The following is a 14,938-nucleotide window of genomic DNA, read 5'->3' as shown; positions in this document are numbered from 1 at the left end:
TCCCCGTGGTTTTAAAAGGGTTGACTGTTAGCCCTCCTAATGTTGGCATATGAGCATATTTGGCTGTTGCTGTCAGTGTCAGCTACACATCTCATAATTTAAAATCTAATTGCCTTTTCCACCTCTCAGTCTCTCAGACTTCTCCCAGCCCGTGTCCTTTGAGAATGCTGAAATCGGCCAGTGCCCCAACCTCGCCCCCCTGCCACCTCCACCTCTGCCGGAAGAGGAGGAGGCCGAGAAGGAAGAGGAGGAGTCGAAGCCACTCAGTCCTCCACTGACACCAGCCCCCATTACACCAACTTCAGAGCCTGCTGCTGTAAGTGGCTGAAATTAACAAGCTGACAAATGCACTTAGACTACCACACAGCCATTACCATTGGTTTTATTGTTAATATTTTCCAAAAGAAGGCAGATTAAAATAAGGGATATTCATATTACATTAGGGGTCTTTATTTACAGTAATATAATGGCATTACCTGTGTTTAGGCAGCCTATTTTAATCTGTTAGCACATGTACATACAGATGCACACAGAGAGAGCACACAGGCACATTAGACATGTATATAAAGATGCAGCACAATAAAAAGAAGGTCATACCAATATGTACACACATTTACATAAGTGCCTAAGTGTCCTACTCCACCATATTATTTCTTCCTCTCTTACACACTCATGCACACACAGACACACACCTATTTCTCTCTGATGAAATGCAGCTGCGGCCTCGCCGTGTTAGCTTAGCTCTTCATCACACAGCAGTTGCACAGCCCATTAACTCTTCTTTATAGTCCCTTTAGCCTTGAGCTACTAAACTCCACCTCTGGCAGCTTGTCACACAGTGCAGCTCCTCTGCGCTACGCTAGGCTAACTGTGCATGCCATTTATGCTTTATGAGCCCACAGGAGCCAAAACACTCAGCTAACATTTAGCCTCTATGCTAAGAGGCTGGCAGGCAGTGAGTCATTCATCTCATAGTCTTTAGTATTGGGATAGGCAAGATATATTTCATAGATTTAATATATTATAGGTCTTACAGCAGTCATAGGTTATCAGTTACCCAGTTACCTGCTAAACTACATCTCTAAAAGGACATTGATCATGAAGCACAGAGCCAAAGAGCGATAGAGAGCGATGCTTAGCTATAACTCTCAACGCTTTGTTGCTTTATGAGCTGCAAGTTCATCTGCGTTGTGATATAGACCCCAGGCTGTGTGAAGCCATAGCTCTAGTTCCCATCTACATTCTAACTGAAATTGAAGGTAGGCTGTTAGCTCTATTTCAGTCCCTCTGCACTATGTAATTGTCTTTATGTTTTGTTTGTCACATCACAGTTTGCAGATTATAGAGAGCCAAGGTCCCTTATGGGTTAGCCTCTGTTCCATAGTGTATTTTTGTGTGTAGTGAGTCTTTCTTTGATCTTTATGAAAGGCTGAAACATGATACTGGGGTATTCTGATGATATCCTGAGCCACATGTGTATCTTTTATACAATAGAAACTCCTTGTATTTCAACAACATATAAAAATTATTTATTTGTGTTTATATTCATAGAAGTCGACACACTAATTAGGTAGTACACATAAATATACATTGGATCATGTCATGTTGCATTGCTAAGTTTAATATATGGTTCATTATCATTTTCAGCTTTTTTGTAGGGCCATTTTTATAGCTGTAGAGCAGTGGTTCCCCGATGACGATGATACCCCATTATAATTTGTATTTTTCCATGCAACCCATTCACACAAAAACTTGAGTGCTGGAAAGTATGTTGTGTTACTATGACAACTGGCAACTGTAAACCTTTCTCAGTTTTCCTTTTTAAATTGTGAATTAAATATCTATTGTTTTTTTCTTCAGTTTTTATGTTTAAATTTGCCTTGTTTCTTTATCTGACATAATGTATTTAAAAATGTACAATGAAAATGGTCTAGTGTCACCTGGGGCCCATCCTGAAGGCACCTGCAGGGACTCTGGGAACCACTGCTGTAGGGCACACTTTTGCACAATAAGTACATATTTAATTCTGTTTCTGAGAGAGCTGTGGTGCTGCACTATGTGACAGTGCTCTGCACACAGGTTGTGACATGCATTTTTCATCAACGGCAAAAGGATATTGTTACAATGAAGAAGTAATCACAAATTGAATCACAGCTGACAGTAAACAACAGACTCAGCATGTGCTTGAATAAAGAGGCTTCTCTATCTCCCACTTTTCTGTCACAACATATTCTGCACTTGTGATTCTTCAGAGAGTTGTGAGCATCAATTTAGAGGTTGAAGAGGCTCCAGGCTGCACTGAACCTCAAAAAAATCTTGCGACTTCATTTTGTGATGGTTTAATTTTTATACGTCTCTTCATGACGCCTGCCTCTAATTTCTACCAGTCACTTTGAAATTCAGCATTAGCAAAGTATAACATAGGGTAGCTTCAAAACATGAATTTTTGACTTAAGAAATGGCTGTGACTTATTCTTCTCTAGAGGTAAACAAAATCTATCACGGTCAGAGTCGAACAAGGGAAGAGAACCACGTTTATTTATTTTGTTTATTAAACTGTTCAGTGGTCTTATTGTAATGATGCTTCAATTCATGCTAAAAAAAAAAAAAAAAGGAAGGCATTCTCTTCATTACTTTGTTACCCTCTTTGAGCTTTCATCTTCTTGACCTCATTGCCCGCCTGCAGCTGATTGGAGGGGCTGTGCGCTTGTCATAAACTGTCGCCATTCTGGCTCTCTGGCTGCCACTAATCCACTTCCCTCCTACTTCCTGAATGCTGACCTGCAGGAGGCCACCCCCCCTGCACCACCTGCTGCCACACCTACTCCTGCTGCAGCCCCAACCACTGCTAAACAGGACCCCAGCGCCGACTTGGTACACACACACATACACACACACACATACACACACACACAATCAACCTCTGCCACCTCAGACTTTAGTTCTCTCCATTTACCTCTATATCATTTAGCAATCAATCTCAAATATTGGATTTTTTTTTTTTTTTTTTAGTTTATTAGCAAATCCAGCAGCCATTTTTCTGGCCACCTCATGAATGTGCTCGCCCTCCATTAGGCATAGTTCTGGTCTCCACCAACTCCTGAGGGAAATGCAAGCTCTTTAGCAACTAACCGCTTCCCTATATTCACCCATTCTGCACTAACTGTCTGCCATTTGGTGCTGGACAGGGAGGGTACAGGGGGTTTTTAGAGCCTTTTTCAATGAAATCAGCAGCCTGCTGCAGAAAGTGGTGAGAGTGAATCAAGCCATAAGCTGAAAGACGCTAAAACTGAATAAATACTGAATATTTTTACAGTTGCTGGCCTGCTGTATTTGAGCATTTGAGGGTTGAGTGCTTCACACAAGAGCTCTTGACATTACTTATTATGTAGGGTCATCCAGTTAGTGACTCACACAATAACTATATCTTTTCAGGTAAGTAGATAAAATATGACACATTTGGCCCTCAGTAGATAAAGCTCACAGGTGCCTGCCTTATTTGGATCTAGATGCAGTTGTAAAGCGGTATGCACTAGTATTTGCCTTAAGCTTTTATTGTTTCAATTCAAGACCTAAGTTTGAAACACTATCAAGCAATGGATTGACCAGTCACATGTGCTTAAGTCTTTAAATTGGTTATGAGTCGAGCAGTAAAACATTTGTGGCAAAAGCTAATTACTACCAGAGGCCAACAGAGCAGCATCTCTGAAACCTGCAATACAGTAAGTACAGCGTGGGCGACTTAGGTCTCAAGAGTGATGGAAACTGTTATGACACACAGGCTCGTCTTCACTTATACTCACACACACTTATACAAAATCCCAACTAAATGACTTTGGATTCTATTGGTGTGACCTCAAACCAAAGACTAGCCCTCTGAATGGAAGGCGGTCTTCCTATTGTTAGCTTAATGGAAAGACGCAGAGAGAGAGAGAGAGAGGACAGAGAAGACAGAGAGGGGAGAGAGAAAAGGTGCAGCCATGGAGGAAGAGGAGGAACAAGGGGAGAGTCTTTCTGAACAGAGCGGCACTCTCCTTTTGTTGGCTTAATGGAAAGATGGAGGAGAGGAAGTGGGAAAAGAATGAAAGGAGAGGGGAGGGAAGGAAAGGGCTTCTGAGCAAGTGACGTCTCCCTTTTGTTAGATAGGGGGAGAATGAGAAAGACGCAAAAAAAGAGGGAGGTTGAGGAGGAGGAGCAGATATGAGGACAGAGCGCGATAAGAGGTGAGTGTCAGCTGTAACAAAGCAAGGTCACGGTGTGGGGAATGTCTTCACTTGAAAGAGAACAAGAGAGGAGAGGAGATTAAGACACACATACACACAGACACTCGATCGCTCAGATCCCCTCGCTCTCCAACTTTGTCTCGCACTCAGATTGGAGGTATGGCAAAGCAGCTTTGTTACTTAATAGGTGGTACTGTATATTCAAAAGAGGAGGAGAGGAGAAGGCCCAGACAGCAGATATGAAAAGAGATTGGAGGAAAGGAAAAGTACAGGCGAAAGAAGAAAGGAAAGTGTAGGATCCAGGGGAAGAGAAGAAGAGGATGGGTGGAGACAAACAGTGGACGACATGGTAACAGTGGATATGATGGAGTGTAGATGTGAAGGGAGGAGGGAAGAAATGAAGCACTGAGAACTTCCCTCAGGTGAAGGTAGAGGAGACAGGACAGAGAAAAGAGCCGAGGAGGAGGAGAGAGCAGGAGGTGAAGAAGAGAGTGGAAGAAAAATGATGAGGAAAAGGATGAAGGAAAGGTAAAATAGAAGGACGGGAATTGCAGCAAGGTGTGAATGAGCAGGAGAGCAAGCAAAGAGGCAGGAAGGAACGAATTGAGCAAATATGGTGAAAAGAGTAAGAGGAGGGGGCTTAAGGGACATGGGGGGTGGAGAACAGGAGAAGAAAATGACTGGGAGTAGAGGACAAAAAAGGTACTGTAGATCTTGAGGGGTGGAGGAGTGAGGGGATAAAGCAGGGGAGAAAACATGAAAGGTAAACAACTTGAAGACACGAGTAAGATATGAAAGTAGAGGGAGGCAGCAGGAGGACAGTGAAGAAAGGAGAGTATGAGATGAAATGAGTGGGGACACTACAGGAGAATTAAAGACTCTTTGAAAAGAGGAAGAGAGGTGAAGCAGGAGTGATTAAAAATGAAGACAAGAAGGAATGAAAGCAAGGGAGAGGACGAGTAGGGCAGCATGGAGTAGAGGAAAAGAGAAGAACAGAAAAAAACAGAAGAGGACAAGAAGAGAAGGGGAGAGGACACAGGATGTGAGAGCACCAACGAGAGGGCAGTAAAGGAGAGCAATGAAAAGTTGAGCTGCTCGAAGTAGAAAGGAAGATATGAAAGGATAGAGGAGAGAAGGTGATGAAGGAAGAGGAGTTTAAAGAGAAGAGACCAGGATGGATAACAGAAGAGCAGAATATGTGAGGAAGAGTAGATGATAGTAAAGGAGAGGAAAAGAAAGTGATAGCAGATGGGAGGACAGGAGGACAACATGACGTGAGAGAAACAAAGGAAGACCTGTCAGGGAGAAGAAGAGTAAAGTAGAGACAAGTGGAAGAGAAGAGGAAGAAAACTGTAGGAGAAAGGGAATAAAAAGTCAGAGTAAGATGGCTTTACATGCATTACAACACTGACACCCTGTGGCCACTGGCTGAACTGCACTCAGAGGAGCGGGGGCACAGCATATTGTATATACTCATGAAAAACTACAGCTTTTGTTTACCGTCCTCAAAGTGAAGCCCACATCAAACAGGAATCAAACTGTTGTCGCTGGTGTTTGCGTCAGATGAAACAAAAAATATGGGAAGGATTTATGAGAATCACAATGTGGGAAGGTTTGATCATCTGAAAATAGTGTCAGCAAAATCCACGTGATTTGAGGTGATGAAGAAAAAAGATTTTTAGATGTTTATTTTTGCATTGCACAAGAGCAATATAACCTGAAGTTCTTCATCTTTGTGGATTTGAAGATTATTTATGTAACTCTTCATTTACTCATTTTATATAAAGGACTATTTGATGACCCTCTGTGACCAACTATCCCTTTGGGTCCCTGCAGATCAGAAGCAGAAACCCTATTAGTTTGATTGATGTGTGTTTCGCCCTGGTGTTCAGGTTCCTGTTGACAAGAAGCAATAGGAGCAATGTGGTGAAACCCTGTCAGAGTTACTGACATGTTGTGTCCAATCTTAAGGATTCATGTGCATCAGCTGTGGCCCCGACAGCGCTCGAGAAGGCCTATCAGTTTGGACTCACCAGGAACAGCCACATGAGCTTTGCCTTTGATGACACCAAAGTTAGAGAGAGGTAAGTGTTCAGACTGAATAATCGTCGTATTGTTTTAAATGGTTTACTGCCCTCCAGTGCTGCTTGTTAGGATATGTTAGTGCTGTGTTTGTGTTATTTTTTTTTAAGATTTCTTTGTATTTTTAAGGTGACTGTAGTCATATAGCACCTGCCACAGATAAGGGTGAGGTATAAATATGTATACTGCAAAATAGAAATACTCCATAACAAGTTTTATTAGTGTTATTAAATGTAGTGGAGTTACTTCCCTCTGAAATGTAGTGGAGTAGAAGTACCACGTAGCATAAAATATTCAATATATATTATATTCAAGTAAATGTACTTAGTTACATTCCACCACTGTAGCTGTAGCTATATTGCTGCCAATTATAACCTTCTAGGACCCATGTTTGCTTTTGTTTGGGTGCATCTTGTTAGGTTCTCACTTAGCTCCCACACCACAGAGCACAGTTCTAAATAAATAAAGCGGAACAGGGGCGAGTGAGTGATAGCTTGGACAGGATGAGATTTTTTACCAACACTGGTGTGCAGCAGGTCAAAATCGAGGGAAATGTCTTCTACTGAAAAAGTAAGAATGTGTTGAAATCGTCAACATGTTGTTGACTGGTCCAACTCTCAAAACAACCTTTGTCTTCCATAAACTGACAACAACAAAAACAACACAGTGATGTAAAGAAAGAAAGAATCCATACAGATATTCACTCATACAGTCTATGGGCCACATTTTTAGGCACTGTATTGATCAACGAGATTAATTAATGGATGAGAAGAAAAGACATCAGCATGTTGCCCAAAGACTTTGGCTGTTTTGGGAGTCTGACCTGTTACATTTATTTAGCTTCTCTGTGAGCAGTAGCCTGGCAGCCTGCTGTCCAAATCAAAATGCATCTTTCATTATTCTGAGCCTCTGTCAGCACTGGAAAACATGGCCAAATCTCCATATGGATGTCTGACTCACTTAAAACTGTAACTCGTCTTCTGTGCCATTTACCATGATATTGTGTGCTATATGGGGCTGAATACAAATATAACTGATTCACTGTTTCTGTGTGTCTGTCTGTCTCAGGCTCATCTTGGAGTTTGAGCTGAGGACGAGGGAGGAGTCTGGGCTCGTTCTCTACATGGCAAGAATCAACCACGCTGACTTTGTTTCCATACAGGTATCCATCCACTGTTCTGTCATTCCGCATGTTTCTGTTGACCCTCTGTTTTTCCCAGAGCTCTAACAGCTTTCAAGAGGTAATTTCATGTTCACATAATCAGTCTGTGATGCACAACTTGACTCTCTAACAGCCTGTAACCCATTTCACTAGCTGCAACGGATAGAAACAGTTCTGTTTACATTGGAAGGAGCAGCTCCCTCTTCATGTATTTTTGCCATAAAGAATTAAATCTTTCCTTCCAGAACAAACCCAGTGCTTCACAGCGTAGAGGACAGCAGAACTGACTGCATAACTATTCTAGTAAGGAGAACTTGAAAAATGTTAATTTTAACCTCTCTCTTCCTGCAGATCAAGGATGGACAAGTCTGTCTGGGTTATGACCTTGGTCATGGGAACATATCTGGCTGCGTTCCCTTCTCCATCAATGATGGAAACTGGCACAAGGTAATTTAATTCAATTCAATTCAATATTCAGTACAACTGTATTAATCCGTGAGGACAGTTGCATGCAGCAGCTTGCAACATATATCAACAGATGCACGCACTTGGTAGATAGGAAAATGAAGAAATGTGTCTGTGTCTTATGTGGTTTGAAAGTGAAGAGAGAAAGAAAGCCACCTTTGAGAATCTCTACCTTAATATGGTGGAGGGGTTGGGATGGGTCAGACTAAGAGGTCTCACCTAACCTGGACACGTAATCCCTCCTGGAGGCGGATCTGGGAGGGGGGAGCTCATCGGCAAGTGTCCTGTGGCCGGGCCTGACCCATAGGGTCCCATTGAGCACAGCCACATTTGTCTTTATTTCTATCAGACAACATAATCTGCTGATTGTGAGAAAGACTGCTTCTCTCTTCATTCCTCTATAACTCTCATCATCTGATGTTTGTCTCCTTTCTGTTCAATATCCATCTCCTTCTTCATTCTTCCTCCTCTTCTCAGATCCGTGTGAGTCGTAACAAGCAGAGAGGTCTTCTTATTGTGGATGGACGATACAGTAAACAGATGATCAGCCCAAAGAAGGTACTTCCAGTTGTTCTTCTTTCTATACCTATATCAAAGCTTCTATAAAACTGAACATGAAAGCAGTTATAAGTAGTGTGTAATACAGTTCATTGACAAGTCATCCAATGGAATAAGGAAAGGTTTTAAAGGAAGATTTTTTAGTTGTATTAATAAATTCTCTTCCTACCAGGCTGACCTGTTGGACGTGGTGGGAGTGCTGTATGTTGGTGGATTACCACAAAACTATACTACTAAGAGGATAGGACCAGTAAGAAGACACACGCACACACAATGCAAATCAACACATTTTTGGCATTTAAGTACAGGATGCTGTATTTCCTTTTTGTAGTTCAGTTTACTGCAACAATCAACCAAGAATTACTTATTAATGTCCATTGGTAGAACTGTGACTGTATGTCCTGAATGTGTAACATCAGTCAACATGTTTTGCAGTTACACTCTTTCTTCACTCATAAAAATAGTTGGGTTATTAAACACACCCCCCCCCCCCCCCCCACAAAAAAAAATAAAAATCTCTGTGCCTAGATTCTCTATAGTATCAATGGATGCATTCGTAACCTGAAGATGGTGGGAGGTCCTGTGAGCACTAAGGCAGCTGCTACAGGTAAAGTTTTTTTTTGTACATACAGTACAGGGTACCATCAATACTGTGGTTAGACTTGTCATTTGTGCTTTTACACTATATAATAACAAAATAGCTTTCTGTCCCTGTGTCCAGTTGATCATCACCCCTTTCCTCTCTCTTTTCCAAGGTCGCTCTGAGGCTGTTATCGAAGACTTTAAACTGGACATGGCCACACCCACCTCCAGTCACATGGTAGGAAGATGCTTTGTTGCTTCTGAGACGGGCACCTATTTTGACGGCACTGGCTTCCTGAAAGCAGGTGAGATTACACATTGGTAAGGCGCCTGCATGCTGTAGATTTTCTTGTCAGCCTAGCAACACCCTATGAACCAGGTAGAGTAACCCCAGCAGAAACCCAGACCAGGATTGCTCAGTCACATTTTCTTCTTGTAAAGGTGAACATAATGTCTCTCCCTCTCTCCTCCTTTATCTAGTCTCTTCCTACAGAGTGGGTCTAGATGTGTCGATAGCATTAGAGTTCAGAACCAGCAGAACCAATGGAGTGCTTTTGGCCATCAGTAACCAAGCCAACGATGGACTCGGACTGGAGATTGTCCAGGGAAATGTACGTAATAATGATCTAAGGAGTAGTTTGACATTTTTGGAATACACTTATTTAAGATCAATACCACTTATGAAATGAAGCAAAAGCCAGCAGCTACTTAGCTTAGCATAAAACATGGTAATGGGAAAACATCTGGCCTGGCTCTGTCTAGTGATAAACTCACAAATGAACATGTTGTATCTCAGCATAGAGTGGAAACAGGGAAGCAGCTAGCATGGCTCAGTCCAAGCTTAACAAAATCTGTGTAAAGTTCCCTAATTAATACGTAATACCCCTTTGTTTAACACATTCAGAAACGTAGGTGTAAAAATGACAATTTGTTGTTCTGTAGGGGATTGTGTGTCAGACTGTTTCTTGGATAAGAGTAGTAATGTCCTAGTTCAATCCCTGAGAGCTATATAAACTGCTCACTATAGTCTTAAATTTAACGGACAGGTACACAAGTGGTAGCAATCTCCTCATCTAACTATTAACTACACATAAACTACTTTTTTGTTTCCTCTCCTCTCTGTAGCTGTTCTTCCATGTTGACAACGGAGCTGGACGAATCACAGCAGAGCACACGCCAGAGGGAGAGGGCTTCTGCGATGGCCAGTGGCACTCCATCACTGCCAACAAACTTCGCCACAGGGTGGAGCTGGTGGTTGATGGGAAGAAGAGCCAAGGAGAGAGCCCCAATGCACGCTCCAACACCTGCGACACCAATGACCCCATTTACGTCGGAGGATATCCCTGTATGATGCCCTCTAACATGCCCTTGAAAGCATAGACACACAAGCCAATAAATTTACATCTACACTTTTACATCCATTCAAACAATTGTAATCTGTTATGGCAGAAGCTGCAATAAAATCAAAGCAGCCACATTACATTTCATATCTTACAGCACATAGAGAGACACACTGAGCTATAAGACATATTTGTATCTCTTACTTTTTCAGATGGAGTTCGTCAGGCAGCTCTCTCAACCAGCGCGTCCTTTAGAGGTTGTATAAGGAACCTGAAGATTACCAAGGCTTCTAAGACCATGGATGTGCAGTTCAACAAGGCCCTGGAGATTAAAGGAGTCCAGCCTCTCTCCTGTCCTGCTGCAGCTGCCTAACTAGTACCACAGAGTCTCTTCCATTGTTGTTTCCCCTAATACTTCTCCAAGGAGCTACACAGGTCTATAAAGTGCAGAGTTTGCAGCATTTTGGCCACACCTTGCTCTTTGAAGCTGCAACAGGCAGATGTGTATCTAAAAATAATCCCTTCACATCTCTGTTATCAGCACAAATGGTGAATTCCCATGGAAGCCCATTGCAAATGTTAAAAGATGTTTTTACACATCTTCAGCCCTGGAGTAGGTATGAGGCAGATTTTAAAATGTAAAATTTTAAAATGTCTTTGCATTTTACTGCAAGCTGACAAAGACACAGAAATTTCAAAACATCCACATCTTGTTGCCCAGTGCGGTTTTCAAAGAGCAAGACAAAAAAAAAACACGTTCTGCATTAAATTCTTGAAACTCACCATCACACACTTTCAATACAAGACCCTGATCAATAAATCTATAATGGCTACAAACTGAGGTTTCACAGTGTTTTAAAATGTTTTAGTTCGTCTTCATGTGACAGATAATTATAGTATTAAGACCTGTGCTGTGGCTGCAGGTGCTAACAGTATTAATTAATTCTATTCTTGGAAATATGTGATTAAGTGAACATTAAATCAGTTTTGTTTTTCAGTGAAGTCCCTCTTGAAGAGGTAGAACAGGGTATGCAGAGTCATACGTTTATATTTGATCCCTGTTGCACAAGTTTCTCTGGAAACAAGTAAAAATTTACAATCTATGTGTGGTTTTTCTACATTTGTCCTTCATAAACCTTGTTCCCTTTTTAAGTTAACCCAGAAATTATCATTCTGTAGTCATTATCTTCTCACCCTCATATCAACAAAACCAAAGATGGAGTTGGACTTAGTGGTCAAGTTTTTAGAGTTCTGAAAATGGTCAGGAAAAAGTTTACACACCCTACAACTCTAAAGCCACAAGAGGTGTGGTCCACATGTCCTGTATTTATTTCATTATTCAATTATCTATGTAATTACATGCAGAACATGTGTGAGAAAACCAAATACAACTATGCCATTTAATAGCTGTTTGCTACAAAATGACTTCACTTATGTTTCAACAGCAGTGATGGTGAGTAGATAATGAGAACGATTAAAATTTCTATAGGTGCAAGCTTTCTTCAACATTCCACAATTTATCGTCAATAGAGTTGATTGATTATAATGGGAAATTTCCACACAAGCTGGAGCTTGTATTTCTCTTCAGTCATGTTAAGGTGGCAAATTGAAGGTACAAGGTTTCTGCAGGACACTAATGGCTAATTTTGCATGGTGTGGCTGAAATTACATTACAAATATATTCTTGATAGCATCACACAGATTGTCCTGTCCTTCTTTAAACTGCAGAAATCTCAAAATGAACCATGACGATATGTTAGTGGCCTAGTGTGCATGACAGTTTGGAATAGATATTGATATTAGTTTGATTCAATTCCAGAAAATAGACTGAACAGAAAGAAGCCTCAATGTTCCACTAGGTGGTGCTGCTGCAACATCTTTCACTGCTGAGAGACTGACTCCTCCTGTGAGAATAATTAGATCTCAACTGTCCACTGCTGGATTCCCTACAAGAGTTTCCAGTTTAAATTAGATTTTCATAACATCAGTAACTCAAGTTGACAACACTGGACTGAATTCAAACTAATTACTTTTTGGGATCTGGTTGATGACTTTAATATTAGATTGCTAGATATTGGAGTTATCAATATTAATTTGATTATTATATATAACTGTTGTCCTATTTTTTATTCTGTATAATCTCTTACAGTTAAGGTTGTCACTGTGACATTGACAGCACTTTCATTCCAAATACACTAGAGGGCAGTGTGTGACCACAAAGACCAAAGATGTACCTGAACACTGGAACTGCTCAGTTCAAAAGCTGGTGTTTGGCTCCATTACCCCAGGAAACATGACATTTATCCATTTCACGTGATGTAAAAGGTGAATTTCTTTTCAGTTCCTGGAGGAATTAAATGAACACAAGTGAAAAAAATGGGCCAAGTCCCTCTCTTCATTGTGCATTCCTCTTTTATTATCATGGTCCTCTGTACATAAGGTGAAGAATGGTTGGGAGGTCAGCCCACTAAACCTCGTTGCGGTTGCCTGAAGTGGAATGTTTAGAAGATAGACTAAAACCTAATGATACATCAACTCACTTGTTTAAAGTAGAACACCCGTTTTTATAAAATTATCAACCTGTCTTTACCTTTTAGTGACAAGATTACACCTCTGTCTGTTTGGTGCACTTTTTACAAGGCTTTGATAAATGCGCGCTATAAGTAGACAATGTGCTTACAGAGGCAGTGGCAACTGTGTTTTTCTTACAGCATGTGAGATAATTCAAGAAATAATATAGAACAGATGCTTCATTTTTTTGCCAGTGCAGTGACACTTGTTTTAAATTTTCTGGCAATGACTTCTACACTATTCATCTTCTCAGCGATTCAAAGCAAAAACAAAACAGTCATGTAAAAAATTATTTCTTGTTTACCTGTTTTCCAGGAAAGATCTACTGTACCAGAGCAGGTCGAGGTGGCTCAAGGTGTTTACAGGAGAAAATATACAAGTTTTCATCTGTAGTTTTAATCAGTCTGTAATAAGCATAAAAACATACATTAGTTTATATGGTTATTATATGAAGTGTGAACACACATTGAAACGAACTAAACCAATATTGGACACGCGGAGGTTGTTAATCTTGTGCCATCCCACACGAGTAGATCGATTACTAAGACGTCGGTGCACTTCTCCACCTGGTTCACCATTAAAGTGAGCAGACTGCCATCCCAGTGAAGAGTGAGCAGACGTTCAGTTCAAGAGTGCAGATGTTTACTGTGAAGCCCTCCACCCCTCCTTTCCCTTATAGCATCCTAGTAAACGATGGGAGATAAAACAGCTAGCTACGGCGTTAAGTCTCTTTTTGACATCAGTCAAGGCATTCGAGCATTCCATGTTTATATCACTGAAAGTAAAGTGAGAGCCTCTTCAGCTACCATATTAACATGAGTGTAGATAGTAGATAGAGAGAAACAACAGAGCCTGCTAAGGTGCAGGCTTTTGAGTAGAAACGTTCATCCTCTACGCTGCGACAGCACTGTCCTGGTGTCAGGTCTGGTGACTTATTGCATGCTGTCTGTCCTCTTCAACTAATCTGAGGGGAGTTTTCAAACGTGGTGGCGGTCCAGTCCAGCAGTCTGGGCTCCGTTTGACGCCCCCTCACCCGCCTCCCGCAGCCACACCCAAACATCCCAGGGTCCTTTTCCGCCTGCGCCCCAGGTGTAAGCAGCTCTTCTGGGTATGGTTCCTCCTACTCTTGATCCAGGCCTTGTCAGGATGACTGCATGAGGCCTGTCAGTCGTTTGCCCGTCAGTGACTTGCCCTGGGAGGGAACAGTGAGAGCAAGGGAGGTGAGGGTGGCAGCTGTTTAAATGCCATCAACTTAAAGGCTTTCCTGAGGATTTAGAAAGAGCAGTGTGGGAGGAAAACTGCAAGAGTAGAAAGACCTGGTCTGGAAAAACGGTTTAAAGCTCAAAGCAGTGAGGGAGAGTTAGTACACATTAACAGACTATAGCCAGAAAACAGTGATATGACATATTTAAAGTCTACTGAGACTTCCATCACATTTATTTATTGATTCTAATCCTTCATGCTCAGAGTGTGTCTACAGGGGGAGATGTGTTGTTTGGTCTGTTATGGCTGCAGGTCTGTGTACAGCAATGGCTGCAGGTGTTTGGGTGAAAGAAACAACACCTGTCACTGCTTCAAAGCATAAACAGCGCAGACTCCAGAACTCCAAAGCCAACAGTGCAGAGCTCAGGAATGATTTAATACCTTTATTTAGCTTGAATTTCACACTGTAAAACCCTCCGTTATTCATTTATCCTGCATCTCACTTTCAGTGCTCCTGTAAGCAGCTCTCTGTTCACAGTTACACAGCTGGACATGTTAATTAGTGCAGTGAACAACTTGTTCTCCTCAGTCAACTGATCACCAGATCATTTCCTAAGACCAACATTAATAAAAAGAAACGTCTCCACGGGGAAGGAGCCAAAGTGCAGCAGCAGTGAAAAAGTATCAGTGGAGATGCTTGAATTACTGAGCACAGCCAGTAATTACATTAAAACTTTTGCAAGTACTTTTTC

The 14,938-nt window shown here is 41.5% G+C and overlaps 2 protein-coding genes across 7 annotated transcripts in view; one reads left to right on the top strand and one right to left on the bottom strand.

Moving 5' to 3' along the window:
* lama2 (laminin, alpha 2) overlaps positions 1 to 12,110 on the top strand; it is a 174,318-nt gene extending 162,208 nt beyond the window's left edge. For all 4 annotated transcript variants that reach the window (XM_071467458.1, XM_071467457.1, XM_071467456.1 and 1 more), the window contains 12 exons: positions 130 to 316; positions 2,788 to 2,874; positions 6,195 to 6,307; positions 7,374 to 7,467; positions 7,819 to 7,914; positions 8,410 to 8,490; positions 8,663 to 8,740; positions 9,019 to 9,097; positions 9,246 to 9,377; positions 9,553 to 9,683; positions 10,198 to 10,417; positions 10,625 to 12,110. In XM_071467458.1, the coding sequence (XP_071323559.1) occupies positions 130 to 316; positions 2,788 to 2,874; positions 6,195 to 6,307; positions 7,374 to 7,467; positions 7,819 to 7,914; positions 8,410 to 8,490; positions 8,663 to 8,740; positions 9,019 to 9,097; positions 9,246 to 9,377; positions 9,553 to 9,683; positions 10,198 to 10,417; positions 10,625 to 10,785 (1,459 nt within the window). In that variant the 3' untranslated portion in view covers positions 10,786 to 12,110. The remainder of the gene's footprint in view (positions 1 to 129; positions 317 to 2,787; positions 2,875 to 6,194; positions 6,308 to 7,373; positions 7,468 to 7,818; positions 7,915 to 8,409; positions 8,491 to 8,662; positions 8,741 to 9,018; positions 9,098 to 9,245; positions 9,378 to 9,552; positions 9,684 to 10,197; positions 10,418 to 10,624) is intronic.
* A 696-nt stretch (positions 12,111 to 12,806) lies between these two features.
* Positions 12,807 to 14,938, bottom strand: part of rgs6 (regulator of G protein signaling 6) — an 82,923-nt gene continuing 80,791 nt past the window's right edge. For all 3 annotated transcript variants that reach the window (XM_071467463.1, XM_071467461.1, XM_071467462.1), the window contains exon 18: positions 12,807 to 14,175. In XM_071467463.1, the coding sequence (XP_071323564.1) occupies positions 14,125 to 14,175 (51 nt within the window). In that variant the 3' untranslated portion in view covers positions 12,807 to 14,124. The remainder of the gene's footprint in view (positions 14,176 to 14,938) is intronic.

The sequence above is a fragment of the Trachinotus anak genome, unplaced genomic scaffold (genome assembly GCF_046630095.1).
Source record: "Trachinotus anak isolate AG129_WGS33_773 ecotype Australia unplaced genomic scaffold, CSIRO_AGI_Tana_v1 ptg000031l, whole genome shotgun sequence".
Taxonomy (NCBI): Eukaryota; Metazoa; Chordata; class Actinopteri; order Carangiformes; family Carangidae; genus Trachinotus; species Trachinotus anak.
This window is presented reverse-complemented; position numbering and strand designations above follow the sequence as displayed.